Genomic DNA, 16,409 nt, shown 5'->3' with positions numbered 1-16,409 from the left:
AAACTACTCAAAATGGAGGTGAGTAAACTCTATCTGCCTGCCTGCCTATCTATCTACCTACCTAGCTATTGCTTGAGAAACAATACAGTAAAAGATTAAATGTTTACTGGATGCATTTTTTTCTATTAAAAATGAGTTTAGCTTTATTTAATCAAAGTCTGTCCACCAACAAACTGTAATCTGGGAAAGTAGGAACTGTATCTTTCTAGGTTTTTTTTTTTTTTTTTTTTTTGGCCACGCTGCACAGCTTGTGGGATCTTAGTTCCCTGACCAGGGACTGAACCTGGGCCCAGCAGTAAAAGTGCCAAGTCCTAACCACTAGACCGCCAGCAAATTCCTCTTTCTGGGTATTTTATCTCCAGCATCTAGCGGGTATGGAACGTAGTATGTAATCAATAAATAATTTATGGGATAAATGAGTGATTCTAAAGGGAAAAAAAATGTATGGCTTTAGACTTTGATTGACATGCTTCTATTAAAAACTATTTTGAAAACTGACATATTTTGGGGGGCCACTAAAATACTAAAATCTGTGAATAACTGAGAAGTTGAAATTAAAATTTTTCTTCCCCAAATTACACCTTTGACCATATTTGAAAATTATGTGCAGTTTTCTCATTATTGACTCTCGGTGTTACTTAGTGCTCTATTATATCTCATGCCTTCATGTGTGTCCTTGTGCCTGAAACTTTTCCACAGACCACCCTCATAAACATCTCATCTTTGAAGATTTCATTCCAGGTTCACCAACTCTGTGTGGACTTTTCTCTCAATTCTGAGAACTGATCTTGTTACCATACCTTGTAAAGGCTTCTAATAAAGCACGTATATAGCATTTATTTTTATGTCTTTCTCCCCTGAGGGGACTAGTAGCAACTTGAGAGCAAGTATCAGGTCATTTTTGTCTTTATAATCCTGGCATCTACTTTATACGTAATCGTATCTTTTATTGGATAGTTGAATAGGTAAAGTATGTAGAGAGGAAGACAAGGCTTCATAATTTGGAGAGTAAGGTACAATAGAGAGCAGATGTCTACTACCAAGAGGAAAGAAGATAAAAAGTTTCAGTGCTGTATTTCTATGTTCAGTCCTGAGTTATGGACATGCTAAAGTTTAAACTCTTACTTATAAATATTATGAGCCAGACATCAACCATATCATTTAAAAACCTTGTGAAGTACTCACGATTACGTACATAAACTTGAGCTCTGTATTTGACAAGGCAGTTGGCACCAGCTTCAGGATTAAACTTAATTTCAAAGTCATAACCTTTGGAATTTTCAGCACCCTTAGGGATAAGTTTTAATTTTCTAGCCAACTTATGATACTCTGCTAATTGCGTTTCAATCTGTAAGAAGAGAACACAAAAACAAACATTAAAAAAACCCAGAGCCCCATTCCATATGGTTTACAATTGGCATTTTTTGGCAGTTTTACACAAAATTATGTGTTTTTTAGTAGTTTATAATTTAGTATTTTTATAGTAGTTTATAATTTATTTTTTTAGTAGTTTATAATTTAGCATTTTTAGTAGTAAGAATAGCAGTTTTAAAATATAAAGAATGAAAGATTTTTTTCACATTAAATTGTAGGATAGTTTTAACACCATAATTAATTAGTAAGTAATATACTACTGTTCCTCCATTTATCTGACAAAGAGTTTGGAATAAAAGTCCATGTTTAGGTATTAATTAAAATTTACTTTTTAAAGTACCAGAGAAATTATGAAACGAAAACAAACTTAGTTTTGTCAATGTACAAAATATTTCCTTTATCCAAAATTAGAGAAATGTAGTCACTTAAGTCTCAAAATATTATTTCAACTGTTTTGATAAAAATATTTTACTAATATGTTCCACGTTTCCTGGTCTCCTTCCCTTTGTTCAGGGCTCTGTTCAAATTACATCATCAGAAAGGCTTTCCCTCTAATATAACACCCCCAATTTCTCTACCCTCTTACTTTACTCTTCTTCATAGCACTTATTACTACCTGACATATATTATTTATTTATTCATCTCCATTACTTGAAAGTATGCGCCATGAAAGCAGTTGCATCCCCAACACCGAGAACAGTACTTGGCATACACTACCTAGTTTTTGATTAAATAAATGAATTTGCAGAGTCTAGGCAATTTATTTTCATACTGCTTCCTCCATTTAATACATACTTAGTTTCTCATTGCTGTTATCCACCCATAAAATTGAATACTTTGAAAGAATGAAATGGCAAAAGTACCTATTGGAATCTGATTAAATAATTTGCAATTTCCAAAAATTTATCAGCTCTCAAAAGCAATAGTACTTATATGTTAAATTTAAGATTCCTTGCTAATAAGTCAGGAAATCATTTCAACTACTATAGTAGCTCTCTAGGGACAACTAAAGTATGTAGGTCTATTTGTCTTTACAGTAAATGATCCCAGGGATAGTTTCTTCTCTTTTTCACTAGGATTTTATTTCTGTAATAAAACATCTTTCTCAAGCCCATGCACTTTATCACGCCTAACTGCAGGGAGAGCAAACATGTGGCACATTTCTCCTTCCCACAGCTAATTCAGACAGTGAAAACTCATCACACTCGTTCCTGATGAGTCTAGATGCAGCCTCAATGTCTATCTCAACAAAGAGCTCCAGAAGGACACTACCAGTCAGAGGTGGCATGTGGAATAAAAATCACATGGTCTAGAAATAAAGGTAATGGGTGGAATGTTTATGTTGGCCTTTTGCTTTCTGCTACCATTCTTTAATATCTCTCCTACTCAGTACCCTAAGGCTTTCTTCTTACTGTCCATGGCCCTACTCTTGCCCCTCATAGGCCGCTGCTTACCCACTTCCCAGATAACTTTCTCCTTTCAGCCTGATCCTCCAAATCAAACATAGCATTCATACAGCTAGATTTAGCTAGTTAAACAGAGTTTGCTTAAGTCCAGAGACTCGTAACTTCCCCTTTCCCACACAGTGCTTGAGAGAGAAGATATATTAATAACTGTTGAAGTGACATTTCAGGTTCCCGACCTAGTCTAACCACACTTTATTTTATAAATAAGGAAACTGAGGCTATGAGAAGTCAGAGGACACGCTGAGGTCACAGAAACATGTGGAGGCAAATCCAGGGCTAACACAGGTTTACCAAATTCTAGGTTCAAAGACTTGGGAACACCACCACAGCCTATTTCTTATAAATGTATATTTTTCTCCTTAATACACGGGGACAGAGATTACCAGGTCAGGAGTATGAGGGAGCACAGATGAAACTCCAATAGCATTACCTACAATTCAGCTTGTTATTTCTACCACCTTACTGCCACAGATCCTTATCTGACTGGTTTGCTCCCTTCTACCCATTTTTCACATTACCAAAAATGAGATCTTTCTGAAATGTGATCTTATCTGTTTAAAAATTTTAAAGGCTTCCTGGAGCTTTCAGGATAAAGTTCAAACTTCTAAACGTGAAAAGGATCTTCACCACTTGGTCTCTGCTTATCCTTGAGTCTCATCTTTTGCACATGCTCCCATCCCCTGCTATTAAGCTCCAGCCATACGAAAACCTTAGGGTACCAGAGTGCACCATGCTATTTTCTCCCTGAGCTTTCCCATAGACTTCTTTGTTTGCTGGCTCCCCTAGCCTTGCCATGTTAACTCTCCCTTACACTTCCCAATTCAGCTCAGGTGTACATCTTCAAGGAAGCCTTTCTAAAATCTACCTCCATCCATCTCCCCACACCATGCACACCAAAATCTTGGTTAGGTGTACTATATGCTCCCTCAGTACACTGTGCAAACATCTATTGGAGGTCTGATCTCATGGTAGAAAAATATTTACTAGAATGGAAGTTTCTTAAGCTTCTATGTCTTTTTATCTCCCCTCTACACCCAGCATGGTAAGTGGCACACAGCAGATGTTAAATAAATGTTTAAGTAGTGAGGAGGTAAATGAAGAATTGACTCATATCCACTTCTGGAATAAAAGGCTTGGGATTTATGAAAATTATTTTCATGGCCTTAGAGACTTTTTTGCTCACTTCTTGGTTCATTATTGGAAAATACAGGCTACCTTAAAATCGACAGAGAAATTGGGCTGTTACTGAATTGACATAAAGGGATGAGCGTGTTTTTAGTAAAATGTCAATGCTGAAAAATTTTACCTTTTTAGCCAATTTATTCTACCCACTCAGTTGTTCTTAACTGGGATAGACTTTTACAAACGTTAAGTTTGAATGAGGTGCCATTCTGGGAATGGTATGACATACCGCCTCTTTGCCTCGGGCATATTTCAGTTCCTCATTCCACAACTGCTGTTGTTCAGCCTCCAGGTCCTTGGTTAATTTATTAATGGTCTGCTGCAATTCATTTCTTTCATGATTTATTCTCTCAATGTCTGCAACTGAGTACTTCTGGTTATCAACAATATTCTGTAGTCGAGAATTCTCCTGTTTCATTGTTTCACATTCTAGTTCTGCATTGAAAAAAAAAATTTGTTAAGTTCCTTCAATTCCTACAAATAAAGTGATGCCGTTATTTAATAGAGTTGACTCCCACACATAATGATTACGATTAAGAATTGTTAGACTTAACAGATAGTCTGCTGTTGTTCAGTTAAAATGCTTTTAATACTCCAACATGATTCTCTGCAAAAAGTCAGAAAACCCACAAGTTCTTCACAAACAAAAAATATTTAAATAAACATATATCAGTTTATTCTTATTTCACTGATATTTTCAGTGGTTTCATAAGATATTAAGCAACCATAGTGGTTAGGTTCTTGCTTTACCAAAATTTGTAATCATGAACGATGATATTGTACCAAGAGAAGATGGTGCATACAAACAGCAAATGATCATGAAAGGGGAAGAAAAGTTATCAAATTTAAAATATTTGGTGTTCTATAGAACAGTGATGCCAACATTTTATGACTCATAGCTTATAAAAAATATGACAGTATTTTTAAGCAGGCTGGGATAAATGGATGAGGATGCTCATGACCAAAGGGGTCATGGAAATCATCCTGAGGGCTGAGAGGATCAAAATCTTGGCTTTGTTATAACTCAGTCGTATTGTAGTACTGTAGTTGGGAAGCTCCACACCTGAGCTCAAAATGAATTAAACGGCTGGTTTAAGTAAAACTTCATTTATTACAGGAATCGGCACAAAAAATCCACAATATGCAATATCTATAGAGTTATATATGTCTCATTCACACTCTTGGCCATGAATGACTTTAAATAATCAAGAAAGTTAAAAAAATTCAGAATAAAATATTTTAGGTTAACAGTTATCAAATTGCTGTCTCAAACTAAATCACTGTGCAATGGCAAATGACTGCTGAAGTATTTCTCTCTCTCTTACCCAGTTTGCAATTACTGGGAAAAAAGTCTCACAAGAAAAGTGGGAAGGATAAAAATTCTCTAGATTAAATACCAATAAGGAAGATAAATTATTAATATTATAAAGTATTGATTTAATTGCATTACAAACATTGCTATAATAAAAAATTAGTTTATGGCTCCTTGTCGTCATGGAGAACAAACATTAGTGGTCAAGTTTAAACTATTTAAAGAGTTGGTTTACAGCAAAGCTAATATATGTAATCAGACTTATTTGGAAAAAAATAAAACAATTTAGCAAATACTCCAGATAATTATTGTCCTTGATTTTAGACAGATGATCAATATTCCACAGACTAAGAACTAAATCAAATATCCTAAGGACTATCTATATAAATCCTACATGACACAGACACAGCCTGTAAAACCCTAAATGAATAAAACTGAAGCAGGCAGAGGCCTGGGAAAATAGTATAGTAGGTCCATATAGTTATTTATTAATTTTGTAAACTGCCAGCCAATGGCTCTGTGATGTGTAGATATCTTTCTTCGATCTCCTTTTGGCACCATAGAAGCATCAATCAATTCATGTGTCACAGTATTTTCAAGGTTTTATGATTAAGATCCATATGTGTTTATGAAAACAAGGTTAGCAGCATACCAGATATAAACATGCTTTTTTTAGTTGGGCTTTTATAGTACTAGCATCTTTCCATCTTATTTTCAATCAACTTAAGCTGTTGAGTAGCTTAGGAGCTGGTGATAGAGGATAAGGAAAATATAGCAGACTGAGGCCAGCAGAGATTTAAAAATCTGGCTTATTAATTACAAGGTGGAATAGAAAATATATTTATATTCAGGCAGCTTGTGTTCTTAGATAAGGTCGCTCTTGGCTTTAAAAAGCCAGGTGTCTGAAAACATGTTAGAAGGTGTAGTAGGTTGAATAATGACCACCCAAAGATAGGAAATCCTAATCCCTGGAATTTGTAAACATTATCATATTTAGTAAAGGGGTCTTCACAGATATGATTAAGTATTTTGAGATGAGGAGATTACCCTGGATTATCGAGGTGGGCCCTAAATGCCATCATAAATGTCCTTAAAAGATAAAGGCAGAGAGAAATTAACATAGGCAGAAGAGAGAGAGACACACACACACACAGAAGGCAATGTGAGGATGGAGGCAGAGACTGGAGTGACAGGGCCACAATCTCAGGAATGGCATCAGATACCAGAAGCTGGAAGAAGCAAGGAATGGATTCTCCCACAGAGTCCTGGGAGGAAGTGTGGCCCTGCCGGATTTCCAACCTCTAGCCTTCTGTGAGTGAATAAATTTCCATTGTTTTAAGCCACCAAGTTTGTGGTATTTCGTTACAGCAGCCTCAGAAAACTAATACATGTCACTAAAAACTTGGTTGCCTGATACATTACCATTAGAGGTAAAAAGATACAGATGACAAAGCTGTCTCTACATGTGATAAATCCCACACAGGTCCCCATCCCAGTCTGAATGACCTCTTTCAGCATTAGTTGTGCTTACCTACTCTAGAAATTTCTTCATCGAGGCCATTCAATTTCTGGTCAAGAATGGCTGAATGGGACTCCAAATTGCTCATGTATGCCTGATATTTTTGAACATCTGCTTGTAAGGAAGCTTTCAGTTTTCTCAATGACTCTAGGCGATTCTTTAAAAGAAGAGAAAGTGCGATTATTCTCGTCAATAATGATGCCATACGTTACTTAAAAGTTAAAGCAATATTATTTAAATTCATCTTAAAGAAAGGTAAATTAGTTTCTTTTTCACTTTTAGAGGGAGTCAAAAGAACTAAAATGGTAGCTTACTGTTATTACCTAATCAAGAAGATGTACGTACTTTTCGGAAGTCAGTTTGGGACCGAAAAAGTCCAGGGCCAGAATGAAAAAGAACAAACATTTAAAATCTGTTATTTTTCAGAACAGTCTAGGGGCTTCCGTGATATAAAACACAAAATAAAATTAGATATCTGGATATTATCATTTAGCTTTTAGAAAGCCCTCTGGATACAATATATTATATAAACCCATTTATTACCATTCTCTTTCCACTAACTACAAAACTCAGGGCCTCTTGTAAGTAGTGCTCCCTAGAGGTATATAACATGCGGACCTTGTTCTAAAGATCTTTTTGGTCTTATGTAAATAGGTAAGACTCTTTCATCATATTCTGAACACTGTTAGTCCAAGACTGATCGATCACAAGGGAAAACAAAACTCTAAGGATACCAAACACGTTTTCATTAGTTCTGTCCTATGTAAAAAAAATTAACTTTTAACAAGCTTATTTTGTTAATGTATTTTTAAAAAAAATAAAGAAACAGCTGGTGTTGTCCAAGGAGACCCAAGAGTATAAGTAAGTGTATAAGCCTGTTGAAGATAAGCATGTTTACTAACCGGTTCTTTTTCTCTTTCTTGTTCCAATCTTGCAATCTGTTCATTCAATGCTCTGTTTTTTGCTGCTAATGATTCCAGCTTGGAAGCATCTACATTAAATAAATCCTCTGGAGAAAAAAACCCAGAAACTTCATAAGGTCTCAAATCTGCCTAAAAAATTCTCCCCCAGGTTTTTACCATTGCTCTCTTCCTCACTTCCTCTAGTCTCTACTCAAAACATCCCACTGAAGGACATCCTACCGTCTGTAAAACTGCAACCCTTCCCTTTGGTCCACCGCACTCTCTACCTCCCTATCCTACTTCATTTTCCTCCGGAGCACTTATCACCATTTGACTTATAGTTGTTCATTTGATTATTGTCTCTAATAGCAGGTAAGCTCATAAAGGCAGAGATTTTTACCTCTTATCCATTATTGTATCCTTGGTGCCTACATGGTGGCTGGCATACAGTATGTATATAATAAATATTGTTTGAATAAATGAATATAATTTATATGCTTAATTAATTATAACACAATATCAAAGCAAAGATGCTTTCAGTGTTAGATCACTATGAATTTTCCTCTTTAAAAAAAAGACAACATCATTTTCTTTGCTCCCTTTCTCATGTGGACAAGCTGAAATTGTCCCGCTTCTTCTTTTTTAAAAAATATTTATTTACTTATTTATTTGGTTGCGCTGGGTCTTAGTTGTGGCTCATGGGCTCCTTACTTGTGGCATGTGAACTCTTAGTTGCGGCATACATGTGGGATCTAGTTCCCTGGCCAGGGATTGAACCCGGGCCCCCTGCATTGGGAGCGCAGAGTCTTAACCACTGTGCCACCAGGGAAGTCCCTGTCCCGCTTATTCTTCAGGAAAGTATATCCCATGGAAACAAAAGAGAATGCTTTCACTTTTTGTGCTAAGAGTGGCAGGGTGATCTCCTATTTTGATTGATTCCATAGTCTTTGGAGGATCGCTTTACACATCTTAAACTTATCTATTTTACCTACCACTCTGGCATTTTATATACAAGACTATTACAAAAAAGGAACAACAATGTAAAATAATACTCTGGAATATTTTAAAGTAAGCCAGTAAATACCGAATGTCACTAGATTAGCTAAGTGGAAAAATAATTTCTTTCTTAGGAAATATCATGGCCCATTAACTATATGACATACATTTTGAAAGAGACCATAGATCTTTTGACTAACTGGTACTTTAATTTCTAAAATAATAAAGCAAGGATATCACAGGGGTATCATCCCCCAAGAGGAATACCATTTGCTGATTATATTGTGTGCTCCGGGTAGCACGTTTGACATTTATAAACATGGCCATCTAATCCTGCAAAACTTTGTTAGACAGGTTAAGTAGTTTGTTAACGTCACACAGGCAGTAAGGGGTCCTGCCTCAGGTCTGACTCCAACACCAGTATTCTTTCTGCTTAACCTTTACTCCTCTCCACCAAAGAAACAGTTATGATAAAAATCAGGAGGCATCTAAACGCATTTACATTAGGCATAGTAAGATAGGCTACAACTCCTTGAGCGGAGTTAAATGACCCAAAGCAAGCCCTCTAGGAATGAGAACACTTACTCAGCTTGGACTGCAACTCTGCATTCATCTCTTCAAAGCTGTCGGCACCAGTCATGAAACTCTCATAGCATTTTATGGTGTAGTCCAAAAACAACTGATTGGGTTAAGCAGATTTAAAAACAAAGCCATGATTCTCTATTTAGTTTATTTCACTTTTCTAAGTAGAAATTTAAATTTGAATTTAAAAAATAAAAGTCAGGAACACTAAGTGGTTACATGAACTCCTGTAAATGAGATACAAACCTAGGGAATATCATTAATTATGCTGCACAGATTTACTCACTCTGCTACTTCTATAGTGAATAATAAGGATGAAAAGAATACTTCAATTTGGATAAAGGTGATACTTAGTAAATGGTAAAAAAAAAACCCATATCTTCAGAATTTTGAGAAGGTTAGACAAGGAAGCTTATTAATAAATATAATTCAACATAAAATGCAAACTTGAGCATCTTTAGGGATAATCTAACTAATTAAAAATTTAAATGAATTGCTGATCATTTAAGTCTAATTAAACTGACAAGATCTAGTTGTGAAAACCAGAACATAATTAATAAAGGCTATAATTTACATTGTAACTTCACGCTAAAACATGGTATGGTTAGTAGAGACCTAAACAGTAGACTATTAGTACTCTTAATATTTATCCAAGAGAAAATAATACTCTATTTTGCAATTCTGAGGTGTTTTGCTTACTGAAGATGTGTACTTTGTTAGGAGGCAAGGATGGCTGATCAGAATTTTCCACAGCCAGATGAAGTACACATCCCTCAAGATAAACCAATTCCCTTTGTGCTGATTCTCTGCTTACTAAGCAATCTTCTTATTACTTGGTTGATACTGAAGGGGTGCCCTGAATAGGGAGTATGAGTATTTCTGTAACTGGAAAGATGTGTCACTGGTGGTAAATTAATACATTTTTATTCTTCTTCAGATGTGAATTTGGTAAGAGTGAACGTTTCCTTAAGTTTGGTCAATTTTGATTTTGCAGGTTAAAAAAAAAATGAATTTCTAGATCTACAAAGCTGAGGCTCAGAATCTGATGAAGTTGGATACTTCGGTAACTCTTTTTAATTAAATTTAAAATTAAAATTAAAAAATAAAAATAGCACTTTATAATTTCCCAAGTGCTTCTTTATATATCGTCATCTGAAATAACAGCTAAAATAGCAAGAATAACTTTTACTGTTTTAACATTTAGGATGAATATCAATAAATTTAATATTTAGTCATTTAGTAGGTATTATAATTTTATTTGGGTGAGAACTGAGGCACAAATAAATCTAGTCTAGTACACATATTGCAACATGGGAAGAGAATTCTCTCAAGAGGATCAAAGGCTTTCTAGCTGCTTCTCCAGCAAGGATCACTAATGAAGTAGTAATGGGGTATGATATTCTTTGTTTGAAAAAAAAAAAAAAGGAACACTACCATGCCAGTCAGTTGATACATCTATTTGAACTATTTCCCAGGTAGTAATAAAAGATGAAGCTGAGGTTATTTCCACTTTCTTTTTATGACAAATGCTCCAAAGAGTGAAGAACAGAGAATTTTTATTTTTTTAAATCTTTAGGGACCTGCATAGTACCTGGTCTTTTATATAGGCTAGGGGACACTGATGTTTAATCTCAATACTATAAATTTATTCCTTGGAGTCGGTGTTTGCTCCCTTTGGATATATAAATTTATGTATTTTAGGAAATAGGGTAGGGTTAGTTACATAGTTAAGGCTCCAATACAGGATGGTTTGGGAACCAATTTAGACCATCTATTTACTTTTATCTCAATCACTTTTGGAAGTGGCAACTCTTAAGTGCAATATGCCTAACTAAAAAGCCAAAACAAGCAAAAAACCCACATGCCATCTAATTAAAGACCCAGTCTTTCAGGCTTTGTGTTGACAAAATACTATATTACAATAATGATGCCAGTATTGATGGCTTCATTATAAAAGATAGGGGAGAAAGACAAATATTACATCTGTACATATAACAATAATGTTATGACATAATTCTAATTGCATTGCTTTTTTAATTTACTTAAAATTTACAAATTTCCGTTCCTAGTTACTTCTAGGAAACTACAATGTGATTTCAAGAGTAATTCCATTGACTAATATTTCCAAAAATCAGTTTTAGCAGATTTTTCAGGAAGCAAAAAGACAAGTTCTACAAAAGAATATATCAATTTCAATAATAACACATTTAGTTAATATTAAGATAACTCTAATGTTTACAGTCATGTAAGGTACCTTATTATGCATAATTCCATCTTCAGTTTCTTCTCCCCAAGGCTGTCCATCATCAAATAAAGGTGAGCTTTCTTTCATGGCATTATGTAACTATTTAGTACACAGCAAAATATTAAGTTGATTAAGTTTCTGAGGAAAACACATAGCTTTCATGTTTTGTCAAATTTGTTTTCAGTGTCATTTTTAGGAGCATTCACATTACTGCCTGACAAAGTCTCATGAGAGGTTATTCTTTTAAACCTTAAAATATAATCCTTTTGATATTTTAGTAACTAAATCCCTTAGGATTAAAAAAGGATGGGTTCCACGTTTAGTTCTATTCTATAGCGAAAAATATGCTGATCTTTTTTATACAATTATTGAGAACATATACACACATTTTAAAAAAATTTTATTTATTTATTTATTTATTTATGGCTGTGTTGGGTCTTCGTTGCTGCGCACGGGCTTTCTCTAGTTGTGGCGAGCAGGGGCTACTCTTCGTTGAGGTGCACAGGTTTCTCATGGTGGTGGCTTCTCTTGTTGTGGAGCACAGGCTCTAGGCACGTGGGCTTCAGTAGTTGCGGCACGTGGGCTCAGTAGCTGTGGCTCGTGGGCTCTAGAGCACAGGCTCAGTAGCTGTGGCACACGGGCTTAGCTGCTCCATGGCATGTGGGATCTTCCCGGATCAGGGCTCAAACCTGTGTCCCCTGTGTTGGCAGGCAGATTCTTAACCACTGCACCACCAGAGAAGCCCTACACACGTTTTAACGCAGTTCTGAGAATCCAGAACAGAACTGCCACAAAAGGTAAGCCAAAAGTAATTATTTCTCTTTTATATAAACTCAATTTTGGTGCGCAAATGTTATCCACTGACTCCTTCAGACTGTATAAGCATGCACTTTAGATTGAATTTTACAATATAAAATCTTCAGAAATACAAATATTTAACCTTGAAAGTGATAACAGATAATAAATTATAGCAAACATTCAGATGTTATAATTAACAAGCTAAAAGGAAAATGCCTAAAGGTTTTTAAGGCACATAAATTGCATTTTGGAACACTTGTTTTCATAACTTGTTTTAGAAATATAACCTTTTAAAAATAAAAGAAAATTAGAAAATTTAAATGAAATTGCTATAAAATGTAAAGATATCAATGTATACCTAGTATAACGAAGACTAAACTCTAAAAAAATGGACTATGCATTAGGAGTGTAAAAGAAGAATGTGGTTTCTGTTGAAAATATTTCATTACATTTTCTTATCCTAGTATTCATATATAGATAGGATTGCTGAGTGAGGATACTGTCCTTAGTCTAGACTAGCTTGTCCTATCTGCTCCTTTCCTATTCCAAAGGCGCTCATAAGACCTTTTGTATATCTAGGGTGGATGCAGGCAAGCTCTATCAACTTATCCTTTACCTCTTCCTCCCTTGACAAAGCCTCGGGTGACAATCAGATTTAATTAAGTCTTAAAGACATGTAAGGCAGAGTCCAAGATGAAGAAAAGAATCTCCTATCTTATCATCAGGGTAGATAAAGACAGAGTTTCTGTTGCCTTGTCAAAGGTCCTTGTGAAAACTCTTGCTACTCTGCAAGGTTCAAGGAGAGCCTTACAAGGGACAAACAGATCCCCAGGAACTATAGGAAAGACTCTTACTACAATAACTAGAAGTTCTTCTGTACTGAGAAGATTTGGTTGAAAAAGTTTCAACCTGAAATTGGATAGAGATAACCAGAAATATGGACTTGAGTAATCTTTTTTTACCCAGAGGTGGCATTTACCAATAAAATACTACTCCTCCATATTATAAAAGGATATTATGTTATAAGAAAAGAAAAGGACTCAGAGGGATCTGGATGAGTAATGCCCTAGCCCACTTTGGTTATTAACCAAAAGGCTAATCACAGAGCTAGTGGAGCATATGCACCCTCCTACTCATGCTCCTTGGTAGAGGGGAGACAGGGCAACTTTGGCAAAACTCCTATCACTCAAACACCGTAATAAGGATGTGCTTATGAGCTCTGCGCTAAGAGGCATAATGAGAGTGAGAGCAGAAATAAAACTTTACTTATAAAACATTAACAAACTGAATTCAGGAGTATAGCAAAGGAATAACCAACAATTAACAAACAGAGACTATTAGGGAACCAATACCCTATCATGTCATACCAACAGGTTAAGAGAAAAACAATCATCTCAATAGATCCTGTAAAAGCATATGATAAGGTTCAATGATTATTCTTGATAAAAATTAGAAAGAGGCAGATAAGCTTCAACATGAAAAACATTATCTTCTATCTGGAAACATCACAACTAAATGATAAAACAGAAAAATTTTTGTTTGAAAACAGTGGTACCAACAGAAATCAATCAAGAACAGTAGTAATTAGGCAATTCAGTAAGAGCAGACAACTACAGGCCAATATCCCTGATGAAAATATAGAGGTAAACATTTTCAATAAAATATTAGCAAACCAAATTCAGTAGCACTTTGAAAAGGTCATTCAACATGATTAAGTGGGATTTATTGTGGGATGCAAGGATGGCTCAATGCATGCAAATCAATAAATGTGATACATCACATTAATAGAATAAAAAAACCAAAATCATACAATAACTCAACAGAGAGAAAGTATTTGACAAAATTCAACATCACTTCATAATAAAAACTCTCAAACTGTGTATACAGGAAATGTACCTCTACATAATAAAGCCCATATATGACAAGCCCATCGCTAACACTATACTCAGTGGTAAAGAACTGAAAGCTGTTGCTCTAAGATCAGGAAAAAGTTAAGGATGCCCACTGTTGCCACTTTTATCCAACATAGTACTGGAAATCCTAGCCAGAGCAATCAGGCAAGAAAAATAAAAGGCATCAGAATTGAAAAGGAATAAGTAGAATTATCTTTATTTGCAGATGACATGGTTTTATATACAGAAAATCCTAAAGCCCCCTCAAAAAAAAAAACAAACAAAAAAACCTGTTACATCTAATCAACAAATTCAGTAAATTTGCAGGATACAAAATTAAAATACAAAAATCTGTAGTGTTTCTATATACTAATGACAAATTATCTGAAAAAAGAAAAAAGGAAAATGATAACATTTACAATAGCATCAAAGCAATAAAGGAACAAGTTTAACCAAAGAGATGAAAGATCTCTACACTGAAAAGTACAAGACACTGATGAAAGAAACTGAAGACACAAATAAATGGAAAGATATCCCGTGTTCATTGCTTGGAAGAATTAGTATTGTTAAAATGTCCATACTATGCAAAACCATCTATAGATCAATACAATGCCTATCAAGATTCCAATGGCATTTTTTTAAGCTGACTAGAGAAAACAATTTAAAAATCTATATGGAACCACAGAAGACCACGAGTGGCCAAAGCAATCCTGAGAAAGAACAACAAAGTAGGAGGCATCACACTTCCTGAATTCAAGCTATATTATAAAGATATAGTAACCAAAACAGTTATGGTACTAGCATAAAAACAGACATATGGACCAATGGAATAGAATAGAGAGCCCAGAAATAAACCCATGTATATACATCAATGAATATTTGACAAGGGAGCCAAGAATACTCAATGGTGAAAAGACAGTCTCTTCAATAAATGGTGATGGGAAAACTGGATATTCACATGTAAAAAAGAATGAAGCCAGAACACTGTCTTACACCATTCAAAATAATTAACTTGAATTGGACTTGACTTAAATGTAAGACCCAAAACTATAAAACTCCTAGAAGAGGAGGTGTCAGTGCAGCCGTTTCTCCCTAGGCACTCTGATCTGAAGTGCAAGGTGCGAGGCCTCTGCATGAAGCACCCTGTGAACAAGTGAAACTAGATGAAGCACAGAGGAAAAGAAAAAAAAAAAGCAAGCTGCTAACCCTCTGAAAAAAACGCCTCTGTGACCAGCCCATCCCATCGGGAAACTTGCAGAATCCTCTTAGATAGCCTCAACCACCAGAGGGCAGACAGCAGAAGCAAGAAGAACAATAATGCTGCAGCCTGTGGAACAAAAACCACATTCACAGGAAGATAGACAAGATGAAAAGGCAGAGGGCTATGTACCAGATGAAGGAACAAGATAAAACCCAAGAAAAACAACTAAAAGAAGTGGAGATAGGCAACCTTCCAGAAAAAGAATTCAGAATAATTATAGTGAAGATGATCAAGGACCTCGGAAGAAGAATGGAGGCAAAGATCGAGAAGATGCAAGCAATGTTTAACAAAGATCTAGAAGAATTAAAGAACAAACAAACAGATGAACAATACAATAACTGAAATGAAAACTACACTAGAAGGAATCAATAGCAGAATAACTGAGGCAGAAGAACAGATAAGTGACCTGGAAGACGGAATGGTGAAATTCACTGCTGCAGAACAGAATAAACAAAAAAGAATGAAAAGAAATGAAGACAGTTTAAGAGACCTCTGGGACAACATTAAACACAACAACATTTGCATTATAGGTGTCCCAGAAGGAGAAGAGAGAGAGAAAGGACCTGAGAAAATATTTGAAGAGATTATAGTCGAAAATTTCCCTAACATGGGAAAGGAAATAGCCACCCAAGTCCAGGAAGCACAGAGAGCCCCATACAGGATAAACCAAGGAGAAACACGCCGAGACACATAGTAATCAAATTGGCAAAAATTAAAGACAAAGAAAAATTACTGAAAGCAGCAAGGGAAAAATGACAAATAACATACAAGGGAACTCCCATAAGGTTAACAGTTGATTTCTCAGCAGAAACTCTACAAGCCAGAAGGGAGTGGCATGATATACTTAAAGTGATGAAAGGGAAGAACCTACAACCAAGAT

At 35.4% G+C, this 16,409-nt stretch overlaps 1 protein-coding gene across 1 annotated transcript in view; it reads right to left on the bottom strand.

The window, feature by feature from the left end:
• NDC80 (NDC80 kinetochore complex component) overlaps positions 1 to 16,409 on the bottom strand; it is a 61,135-nt gene that overhangs the window by 23,095 nt on the left and 21,631 nt on the right. The window contains exons 7-12 of the mRNA XM_061169950.1: positions 11,588 to 11,677; positions 9,337 to 9,430; positions 7,756 to 7,862; positions 6,866 to 7,010; positions 4,252 to 4,457; positions 1,196 to 1,348 (exon numbers count right to left, since the gene is read on the bottom strand). Of these exons, the coding sequence (XP_061025933.1) occupies positions 1,196 to 1,348; positions 4,252 to 4,457; positions 6,866 to 7,010; positions 7,756 to 7,862; positions 9,337 to 9,430; positions 11,588 to 11,677 (795 nt within the window). The remainder of the gene's footprint in view (positions 1 to 1,195; positions 1,349 to 4,251; positions 4,458 to 6,865; positions 7,011 to 7,755; positions 7,863 to 9,336; positions 9,431 to 11,587; positions 11,678 to 16,409) is intronic.

The sequence above is a fragment of the Eubalaena glacialis genome, chromosome 15, assembly GCF_028564815.1.
Source record: "Eubalaena glacialis isolate mEubGla1 chromosome 15, mEubGla1.1.hap2.+ XY, whole genome shotgun sequence".
In the NCBI taxonomy this organism is placed as follows: Eukaryota; Metazoa; Chordata; class Mammalia; order Artiodactyla; family Balaenidae; genus Eubalaena; species Eubalaena glacialis.
The sequence above is the reverse complement of the archived record's forward strand: the minus strand, read 5'-3'. Positions and strand labels throughout refer to the sequence as shown.